Below are 12,082 nucleotides of genomic sequence, written 5' to 3' on the forward strand. Positions count from 1 at the left end.
TAAAGGTGTCACACCACCTGTAACTCTTTTTTCAGAGTGTCTGTATGGGGGAAGTGTAGTCATGTCCTAAATATTTAGTCAAATCATAAAAGAAACTATTAAGGCAGCAATCTGGTGAGTGGAGGTGGTACAACAGTAGGCCCTTTATGAGAAAGGGTCCCCAGATGTTATGTTTACAGGGCACCTGAGGATTATGTAGCTTTCTGAGAGTTTTCTTACCTTTTACTCATAAATTAATTCCACTAGAAACACTAAACTATTTAATATTTGAATGGCAGATTTACCTTCTCTCTTGATCCTTTACAATAGGGCTGTCCCAAGTAGATTTATATATTTTGCAATTACAATTTATAGCCAGGACACATTTCTGTATAATCATAATTTTATATAATTTGGCCTCATAGATGCACTGTATTGTAAAATGAACCTTCTTTGCTGATAAATCAGAGTATTTTGCCTTTGCACTCATCTCTAAAAATACAGTACTAAAAATAAATTTCTTAGTTCAGTGGGGCATCTGCGCCCAAAAGACAATTTTTGCATTACAAAATTAAATGTCATCAATGGCTTTAAAGTTGTTTATTATTATTTAAATTAAAAAGCATCATCTGTCTGGGAGTTTACAACCAATGAAAATGTTAAATGTATATTAGAAAGCTGCTGGCAGTTACATATACTTTCATTTAGCTCCATGCCTTTTAATTTGCAGATACAAGTATTACCTGTGGCTGGATTGATGCTGGCAGCTATATGAAAGTGGCATAGAGCATTGCCATGGAAGGGAGTGTTCCGATGGACATTATGTGCATTTTGCTGATGAGGATGATACCCAGTGTGAGCCACGAGTGCCAAAGACCGACTCCTGCCTCTCCTGAAATGCTTTAAATTTGACTAAGAGAAAAATGCAAAATATAGCAGATAAACAAAACACTTATAAAACACATACATGCATGATAAATAATGTAGGACGCAATGACTTTCATTTCAGCTATTTTTTAAAACTATATAACCTCTATTTATAATGTTTTTTTTAGCAAATCTATATATGCTATACTAATCACAGACCCACACAGCATACAGTGTCTTAAATGGTACCACAGATAGCACCTGAAAAAGACTACACATATAAGCAGTAGCATGCAGCATCATACTGTAAGGTTGCTTTTTATCAGCAAAGTAGAAAAAACGAGGCAATAAACAGGGAAATACTGGGAAAGAACCTGTTTCAGCCTGCAAAAAATGACTGCTTTTGGCAGATCCCAAACACAAGGCCAAATTAATAAAGGAGTGACTCAAAGTGAATGTTAGACAATGGGCAAATAAATTCATAATCTTAATATGAGGTAATTCCACTAATCTGAACAACATGGATATAATTTGCATTGTTGGGAAAAAATGCACAATGAAAAAAACCAAGTTATTAAATAAAAGGAGGGATGTCTAGTGTTAACCAGTTTTTACTAACCTCCAATGCACTCTGTACACGTTCTTTACTGGAAGAGTTTCTTTTAAAGTTATTATTTACACCATCAGGCTCTATCATTAAATTGAAGCCCTCGCCAGATAAAAGGCTGTCATTGGGCAAGAGGGTTTCAGCCCACAAGCGGCATACGTTGTCCTTGCAGCAGGTCAGAAGAACATTGCAAACAGAGCCTCTAAAATGAACAAAGAGAAATGTGTAACATCACATTTAAGTGAATTCAGGAGACACATGTATCGCTTAATTCCATTCAATCATTTTTCAGTCTGCTAGCTATAACTAAATATAAAAACAGAATCATCCATGCAAACATTTCCTTTCTCACTGCTGCTGCTCTCTAAACACTAAACATAAAACAGTAGTTCACCATCACAAATCATATCCAAATAGTACACCATAACAAAGGACTTGTCCAGTTGCTTTTTATTCAGATGTTTTACCGTTTGTTGTGTTTTTCTATAATTTAGGTTTTAGAAAATAATTTGTTTAATTTTTAACTTTCTGAGCAGCTTCTCTCTCAGACTTTGTTACAGAATGTTGAGTACAAGCTGAAGTATCAATCATACAATCATGTATTAATTTATTTAAATTTAATTATAAAATTTTAACAGTTTAGAAAGTCAATAATCTGTCTTTCTGAGCTGCTACTGGGAACCATGAGGGAGGTAAACAAATGTAGTATTAGAACTTATATTTTGTATCTTTAACCATGTAAAAAAATGTAAACCAACTGAAAATTCAATGAATAGCCCCTTAAAAGCATTACATCACTGTACAGCTCTGTGTTCATAAGTAGTGCTATATAAATATACATACATACATACATACATACATACATACAGGGATGACAAAGCAGGGGATGAAAAAGCAGAAAGCAATGAGAAAAGTGTTCTACTGACCTTGGCATGTATTTACTTGTCTTTCTCCATGAGAATCCATTTACAGCGCGAGGATGGGCAAGGTAGATAAAAGAGAAATCTACTTCACCTTGGCCTTGCTTGTCTGGACTTGTAACTGGAGATGTAACAGCAGAATGCCAGCTTTCAGTATTATACCACAATTTCACCAGACAGTCATCCTAGAAAAGAAGGTAAGATTGCTATTTTTATTCCTCCCAGATGGCACACATCGGAATGACAAATATACACCTATCAATAACAACTTCCCTCAAAAATCAATACTTTCTCCATTTGCTTTAGACTGTACAGTTTGCTTAAAGGAACAGTTCCGTGTAAAAAATAAACTGGGTAAAATAAAAAATATGCAAAGTTAAAAAAACCTTTTCAATATAGTTACTAATGTAATGTATAAAGGCTGGAGTGAATGGATGTCTAATACAATAGCCAGAACACTACTTCCTCCTTTCAGCACTCGGTAACCAATCAATGACTTGAAGAGGGGCCATATGGGACATACCTGTTCCGTTAGTTTGCTTTTTACATTTCTTTAGAAACGTTATTTTATCTGATCTCTGAAGATGAAGTAATGCTAGGTATCACTGTTTTAAAAGTGTGTGTGTGTGTGTGGGTCCTACGTGATACCAATAGGATTCCCATTAGTTACAGGAATGTATTAGTATCACCCAAAGACAAAAGCAATGACGTTTATTCTTTCAGAATACTAACGAGTTGTTGATAATTATTGACACACATTACTTTCCAATTTGTATTGTTCCTAGCCCTTTAATGTATACACACTTCACACAAAAACATGGCTTTCTGTAGCCTTATGTAATGTAACTTGATATTTTTAGTAGTGAAGGTTTAAATACATTTACTTGGCATCTTGAGCATAGCGAATATGCCTAGTGAATTTGCTTGTGTAATAGATACGAAAACTGAATATACAGAGAAGAATGCTCACCTTTCCAGCAGTGGCAAAAAATTCTCCATCTGGGGAAAACTTCATTAAATGAACAGAAAATGCAGTTCTGTAAAACACACGGATAAATCGTCAGTGGAGAAGTTTAATGTCAATGTAAATTATATCATCTTGCTCAGGTTAGTGCTACAATACACATATCACATGGGGAGGCACATTTATCAAGGGTCAAATTTCAAATTCATGCAAGTTTTTTCCCGCTGAATTAAAGCTGAAAGTCGGCAGTGCAACTGCATCTGAGTGGTTTCATTTAAAATTCATTGTGGTAATGTACACAACCAAAATTAGAAAAAAAGTTGTCTCTGTTCAAAGATTTATGGACCTAACTGTTTACAGTAATTCGGCAGGTTTTAGATGGCGAATAGTCTAATTCGAATTCATAAACGGCCAGAGTATTATAAATCTCAAAAAAGAAATTAGAATTTTTTTAAAATAGAGTTTGGATAATTCCCTAGTCGAATTTGACAGTTTTGACCATAAAAAATTCAAATATTCGAATTTTCAATTAGACCCTTAAAAAATCTGCCCCTTATTGTTCCAAGTAGCATTTTATAATTATATGGTTATGATATGTCAATTTTAAAATCTGTTTAGAGGCTATGAGATAAAGACAACCTGCAATAGAAAGTCTCACTAATGACGGATAAAGCTTTAATTATTTCAGATTATGCCACCTAGTCAATAGGCCGTGCCTCCTTATTGGAGCTTGTAATTAAAATTATAACACAGTAGGCTATGGAAGGTGATAAGGATAGTTTTGACCAGTCATTTAGCCCCAAAAATAGTGTCAGCAGTACCAGAGAAAATTAAAAATTAGGGTACAGGTCAGACTAAAATACAGAGTCATATGGGATGCAAGAAATTGCTCTTTACCCTAACAATAATCCACGCACCTTAAGATAAATCTGGGCATTAGTTTATTGCTTATAATGGATTGTGTTTTTAAACAGAAGTTATCTTACTTGCACTGCCAGATACAATTCCACTCAGCATAGTCAGTGGTGGTCCTCTCTTGACGGTCATCACAAGATGACTTTTCTAAACTAACATTGGTCCAAAGCTGAAGTTGGGTAGAACCAGTTAGAAGACGAGTACCTATGACAAAAAAAAAAAAACGTTTTCATGCAAAACCATTCATATGTATGACTTTATACACTGTGTTTATGGGTTTTAAAAAGTGTATTCTACTAAAAACGTACAAACTATTTGACTGCTTTCATACAACAAACAACAGAGCAGAGCTTTTAGGCTACTGTCACACTTGCAGTATTATTTTCTATAGGCAGTGACAACTGATAAGGATTTTCCAGAATCATCATCTTGTTATATCTTGCATATTTAGTCAATGTGATGTACAACTGTACAGTGTCTTTAATAACTAAAAACATAACACAATTTTGAAACTGAGATAGTGGGGGTCATTTATAAACTTCGCGCAAGGCAGATTGGTTTGCAAAGTGGATATATTTGCCCTGTGCAATGCAAATGTCTATAAGAGCTTTTTTAAATATGTCAAAAATTCGCAAATTACGAATATTTATGCGCACACTCGGTGACTGAATTACGCCACAACTTTGGTGGCAGAGAAAATATTCGCAAAACAGTTTTGCAAAGTGTGAATTTAAGTTATTGTCAACACTATTTTCGTGCACAAAAACCTCGCACATTGGGTGCGCTCACGCAAACTCTCGTCTCATTTGTGTGCCATTTGCAAAAATGTATTCCCTATGCGAATTCGCAAAAACCGGAAAGACAGGCAGAGCAGTGCAATATATTAGCATTCCGGGAAAAAACATAGGCAATACAACCATTTGCGAAAAAATATGCGCTGCACAAACTTAATAAATGACCCCCATTGTTATTACAAAAGGAAACCCTGAAACATACTCATGCAATAAAAAAAAACATTTTGTTCCGATAGCATATGGGGGTTCAGCCTCATATGACCTACAGAGGATGGTACAGGTAAAGGGCAACATTAGCCTAGAGAGCAGACTAAATTAGCTTCATATTAGTATCAAAAATGCAGCCCTATATAGGGGAATCATTTTACATATAGATTATGCTAATTAACCAGGGCCGTTCGTCACCCCTGTCCCCTCCCCTTTATTCGTGCAAATCATCATTCATCATCTGGACTGGAGCAATGGTGATTGGTGCACGGGAAATTAAAAAAATTATTGTATCTCCAGCGCATCCCCAGTGTTTTTGAACCAATGTGGGTGTGGTTGGGCAGCATGCCGCCCTACGCCCGGGCCTAGGTGGCCTTTTTACAAATCCGGGCCTGTAATTAACTCATTTAACAATTGGTGGATTACACAAATAATTACAAATTATCAATTTGTCATTCAAACAAAGATACAAAAAAAGTTTTACTAAACTTTCTGTAACAAAAGAAAAAATTATGATAGACTAGCAACAACACAACAGCCAGATGCACAACAGAAATTGGCACAAAACTCACCGGTTGGGTCCCATGTCAAATTATGGACAACAGAGTTGAGCACAATCTGTCCACTCTTCTGCCACTGAGTTCGAACACTCTGTTGATAGAGAAATGAGAACTGGTATTGAATGAGCATATTGTTATGGTTATGTTTGTCAAAATAACAAACAATGCAATAACTATACACACACACACATATCTATAGCTATCTCTACATCTCTATATATATCTATCTCTACATCTCTATATATATCTATATATCTATATCTATATCTATATATCTATATATCTATATATATCTATATATCTATATATATCTATATATCTATATATATCTATATATATCTATATATCTATATATCTATATATCTATATATCTATATATATATATATATATATATATATATATATATATATATATATATATATATATAGATATATATATCTATCTATCTCTCATGACCATACATGTTGCATATCATCATAGGCATACGGTTTGTTGACACCACATGCAACACTATTGAAATGATATTGTCACAGACATATAAAATGATATATACTTACATTTGAATGTGAAGTCTTTTGTTGCAAAAGACTGACTGGTTCAAAGATGCAAATCACATTGCCATATGAAGCTGCAATCTGTTTAAATTATTTAAAAAAAAAGGAAAATAATTATTTCAACATCCCAGAACCTGAATGAGCCAATACTGTTTTCTGAATTGTTCTTGAATTGTTATCAAAAGCACATATACTTGCAGTAGTATTAAGACTTACAACTATATAAATGACTGAAGTGCACAGAAATACAGTTCAGCAATACAGTTATACAGGTATGGGATCAATAATCTGGAAACCCGTTATCCAGAAAGCTCCAAATTATGGCAAGGCCCATCTCCCCAAGGGGTATATTTATCAAAGAGTGAAGTTAATAGTGAAGTTCCGCCACTAGAGTGAAATTCCGCCACTTTCCATTCATTTCTATGGGATTTTAAAGGCGTATTTATCAAAGGGTGAACTTTCACTTTCACCCATTGATAAATATGCCTTTCAAAATCCCATAGAAATGAATTGTGAGCTGCGGAATTTCACTCTAGTGGCGGAACTTCACTCTTTGATAAATTTACTCCATAGACTCCATTTTATTTAAATACTCCAATATTTAAAAAATGATTTCCTTTTTCTCTGTAATAATAAAACAGTAACTTGTATTGGATCCCAACTAAGATATAATTAATCTTTATTGGAAGCAAAACCAGCTTATTGGGGTTATTTAATGTTTACATCACATTTTAGTGAACTTTGGGGGTTACTTAATAAAGGTTGAGTTGTTTTTTTTTAACCAGAAAAAACATGAGTTTTCGAGGGTATTTTCCAGTCAACATTTGAATTTTTGGGTTAAAAAAAAAAAAAACTTGAATTTTTAGGTTATTATACCCTGAAGGTGGAAATTGCTTGAATCCAAAAATACTCCAGCTAAAACCTGTCAAGGTCAATAGAAGTCAATGGCAGAGGTCCCTTGAACTATTTGTAGATGTTTTAAACTTTCATGGGGGTAAATTTACTTACCTTCGAAGTTGCGCCAGTGTTGGCTTCACCGCAAATTCACGAAGATCCGAAGTTGCGCACAAGTTACCGATCGTTTGAGAAGTTGCGCTAGCGATGTTACGATCGAAGTGGTTCGAAGTTAGTGATCGCAAACTTGCATAAGGTGTGCCGTTAAAGTACAATGGCCGTATATGTAGCAGCAAAGACATTACACTACACAAGCCTGGGAAACCTTCATTAAAAAAATTCCGTTGTTATTTTGCCCTATACATGTGCCCACTGTATAGTTTAGGTGCCATATGTTAGGAAATGTAGGGGGGGGGAAGGAGGGTACCCTCAAAAAAATTTACGATCTTTTTCAGCCTATCACCCTTAAAAAAAGTAAAGACGCCAGCTGTTTTTGGGTCTTAGAAAAAAAATCAACTTTTTTTTTAAGCAAGTCCTATCTACTCTATTGCACTTTGCCTGGTCAGGTTTTTTTCTGTGGGGTTCGCTCGAAAACTCAATCAATTTGAGTTTTTTTTGCAAAAAACTTGATCAATTCGAATTTTTCACCCTGACTACACTGAACTGACTTTTTTACATTCGTGGTTTTTTTTCCCCAAGAGATTCTGTCATTATATTTAAGGTATAGTTTTTATTCATAAATGACACTGTTTACATGGCATCACCATACAAAATTCAATTTCTAATCCAACAAGTGTATTTATATTAGTTGTAATGATGGTGTGTAGGCAGCCAACTCAGGTTGTTCTGCTGATGGGCTGCTTGGGGGCAAGGGAAGGGGATTATGTAACTCAAACTTGCAGTGCAGCAGTAAAGAGTAACTGTAGTTTATCAGAGCACAAGTCACATGACTGGGGGCACCTGGGAAACTGACAATATGTCTAGCCATGTCAGATTTCAAAATTAAATGTAAATAAATCAGTTTGTTCTTTTGAAAAACAGATTTCAGTGCAGAAGTCTGCTGGAGCAGAACTATTAACTGATGATTTTGAAAAAAACATGTTTTCCCATGACAGTATCCCTTTAAATTAGATGCTGGTCGATACATAACCTTTGATACATAACCCCCTTAATGTATCAGCAGTCAGTTTTATTCCAGGTCTGTTAATTAGCTGGCCTTTGCAACACTGCTAGCATTCTTATTTTCCACAATGGTGACACAATTTTAAATTGTTTGCTGATATGGCTTAGAAAAGATTACACAGCAGGTAAATAATGGCTCCTACCACCCTGTCTATACAGAGATCAACTACCCGTCACTCCAAGCGGTGGACACCATTGATATCTCTGCATATAGTATAGATCATGGGTCCCCAACCTTTTTTACCCATGAGCCACATTCAAAAATAAAGAGAGTTTGGGAGCAACACAGGCATGCAAAAACTTCCTGGGGTGCCAAAAAAGGGCTGTGATTGGCTATTTGGTAGCCCATATGTAGACTGTCAGAATACAGGATGCTCTATTTGGAAGTACACTTGGTTTTTATGCAGCCAAAACTTGAGAATGAGATTTACACTGAGAATGCTGGAAAACTGTTCAGCTGATCATGGGCCCAGCATACTGGCTGATATGCCTTTTGGGGCCATTGTACATTCTAACTCCCATATAAAATAAAAAGCACTATGTTTGTCCTTGTGCAGTAACATGAAGGTCCGACAGGGGGGGGGGGGGTCAATTTAGTTATGGATGTTTGACACAACTGATAAACCAGTTCAATTGCTGGATACACTGTTAAGATGCATTGATTCACTGGTTTTACACAGTGCATATAATTTGGTATATAAAATGGTAGCCACAATTCATCTCTCATTCTCTCTCTCTCACAGGAGGCATTTTCTTTCTATGCCAGAAGAAAAAAAAAACTATCAAATAACTGCTACTGCCCTTTGTGCCAGAAAATGCAGCCAACCATTTTTAACTGTGCCAGAATGTGGCAAGCTGTGATTATTAATATAAAATAAAGATTTAGTTACCAAGGTGTCCAAAAAGTGATTCCACTGTACAAGCATAAACAGTGACCACATTGTTTCCAATACTAAAGTACAGTTATTGGACCTGTTATGCAGAATGTACGGGACCTGGGGTTTTCCGGATAACAGATCTTTTCGCAATTTGGATCTTCATACCTTAAGTCTACTAGAGAATCATACCAATATTTAATAAACCAATTACCTGGTTCTGCTTCCAATAAGGATTAATTATATCTTTGTGTGGATAAAGTACTAGGTACAGTTTTATTATTACATAGAAATATGAAATCATTTGTAAAAATTTGGATTATTTGGATAAAAAGGAGTCTATGGGAGATGGCCATTCTGTAATTTGGAACATTCTGGATAACGGGTTTCTGGATAAAGGATCCCATACCTGTACTACCTAACACAATGCTGTACATTATTTTCAGGCAAATTTTTTTTTTATTCCAGTCACAGCATCCTCTAAATCCTACCATTTTATTTTTTTGCTGTAATCCGGACTACAGTGCAGAAGAAAAAAAAAAAATGTTTCGTTAGCATTAAACAAATAATGTGAACAAATAATGTGATGCCGTGTTCACCTGTTTATGCCTCTCCTCACTGCTACCCCTGTTTCTTTTAGTTTTTAACCTTCAAAGACTTACAGAATCACTCTCTGTTCCATTGCAAAGAACACTCTCCTTTGATCAATTCAAGTGGATAGATTATAATGTTCTGGAAAAGACAATTCCAACCAAAAAACACTGCTGCACTATTTCTTCTCTAAGGGAGCTAGCACACGGGCAGATTCGGGGAGATTCTGCTGGGCGACAATCTCCCCAAACTGCGCTTTGATTTCCGAAGTTGCCGCACAAGGAAACTTCAGGCGACTTCGGACTTCAGGCAACAAATCTCCCGAATATCCCTAACTTATTTCTTAATCGCTCGAAGTTGCCTCCGGAGGAAACTTTGGCCAATTTGGTGATAAGTTGGGCATACCACCAGCGATTTCAATTATTGGCAACTGTGAGGCATTTTTGGTAGATTTGTCATCCACAGCCATACATAATTGTGGCAGACAAATCTTCCCGTTTACCACTGCCCTTAAAGGGGTTGTTCACCTTCCAAACACTTTTTTCATTTCAGTTGTTTTCAGATTGTTCCCCAGAAATAAAGACTTTTTTCACTTACTATCCATTAATTATTTTATACTGTTTTTCCAAGTTTAAAGTTGAATGTTCCTGTCTCTGGTGTTTGATTCTGGCAGCTCAGTAATTCAGGTGCAGACTCTAAACTGTCACAATTTTGCAACATTTAGTGGATACATTTCTCAGCAGCATCTCTGGAGTATTTGCAACTATTGTATCAATTCTAACAGCTGCCTGTAATGAAACCCAGAGATTCTGCTCAGCAGGGACAAAGATAAGAAATGTATCAACACAATGTATCAATTAAGAACAGTTTACAGGGTCGGTGACCCCCCCCAAGAGTTGCTTAAGAAGGTGAAAAATGACACTTTACACTTCAAAATTAGAAAACCGGTGACACATAGAAAGTAGAAAGTAATTAGAAAAAGTCTTTATTTCTGGTGATCTATCTGAAAACAACTTGTTTGAAGGTGAACAACCCCTTTAACTGGGAATGTACACATTAAAGCTGGCCAGAGATGTGCAGATTTTATTCAGATTAAAGTAGGAAAAATAAATCACACAATGCTCAGGACAATGGACAGGTAGCAATCGTGTGAAAGTTCTGTCCAAGAAATTGTAGTGACAGTCTCCCATTGATATCGTTAGACAGGCAAAACATGCAGAGCTGATATAAATCTTTTAACCTGTCGACTGAATAACTACTTGCCATCGTATTTAAAATGTCGGGACACTCCACACAGTCGGAAAATCGTACGAAACAGTATATTTGCGTCTATGACAATTAATACATTCACCCCTGTGATCCCTCCATCATCCTGCTCCCCCACTACGCTGTTTAATCTAATTTCTACAACCTCTTGTCTTTTCATCCATTCCTTACTCATTATAAAAAAAATTAGTTTTCGGAAAGTGCACATTCCCCGAATCCAAAATCCACAAAACGGCATTCTTCTGATTTCAAGGCCAAACACTCCACTAACAGTAGGTGTACCATAGAAAATGATGTATTATTAGAAACAGCAGATTCTGGCAAATCAAAAATGGGTAAATATATCTATGTACGCCAAACTACCAAGTTGGAATTCTTTCCTAAAGTTATATTTTTTTATATAGAAATTGGTGAATTTTTTGAAAAATTACCTCAAACCTTCCAATCTACAGCACCTCCCACACATCATTTTGTACCAATGTAAAACACCCTAAACATGATTGCTAGGAGTCCACTGAACAGTTTGATGCCCAATATGCATGTGTTTACCTAAGCATGTGGCATATAGGGGCCCCAAAATGTAGACACCCAATTTGAACTATCAGTTCTGTAATTCAACAATTTCAGAATACGCTTCAAAACTTTTCTAAATTTGGCGATTTTCGTGACATTTCCAAAAATAACCTCAAAATTTCCATCCTGCAGCATCGCATTTCCCACATACATTTAGGTATCAAGATAATTCACCCCAAATATGAAAGCCTGGGGTCCTCTGAACATTTTTATGTCCAATACGTATAGGTGTACCTAAGCACGTGGCAGACCACCCACCCCATATGGTCTGTCATTTCAGGTACTGCAAAAGCAACACAATTACATCATTTTGAGGGGGGGCAAAGTTAGAAA

At 35.9% G+C, this 12,082-nt stretch overlaps 1 protein-coding gene across 5 annotated transcripts in view; it reads right to left on the minus strand.

Annotated features, from left to right (window-relative positions):
* Nucleotides 1-12,082, minus strand: part of dmxl1.L (Dmx-like 1 L homeolog) — an 86,507-nt gene that overhangs the window by 51,650 nt on the left and 22,775 nt on the right. For all 5 annotated transcript variants that reach the window (XM_018264259.2, XM_041568303.1, XM_041568300.1 and 2 more), the window contains exons 3-9: nt 6,372-6,449; nt 5,826-5,904; nt 4,324-4,456; nt 3,344-3,410; nt 2,380-2,558; nt 1,466-1,655; nt 723-891 (exon numbers count right to left, since the gene is read on the minus strand). In XM_018264259.2, coding sequence (XP_018119748.1) covers nt 723-891; nt 1,466-1,655; nt 2,380-2,558; nt 3,344-3,410; nt 4,324-4,456; nt 5,826-5,904; nt 6,372-6,449 — 895 coding nt within the window. The remainder of the gene's footprint in view (nt 1-722; nt 892-1,465; nt 1,656-2,379; nt 2,559-3,343; nt 3,411-4,323; nt 4,457-5,825; nt 5,905-6,371; nt 6,450-12,082) is intronic.

This window comes from Xenopus laevis, chromosome 1L (genome assembly GCF_017654675.1).
Source record: "Xenopus laevis strain J_2021 chromosome 1L, Xenopus_laevis_v10.1, whole genome shotgun sequence".
Lineage (NCBI taxonomy): Eukaryota > Metazoa > Chordata > Amphibia > Anura > Pipidae > Xenopus > Xenopus laevis.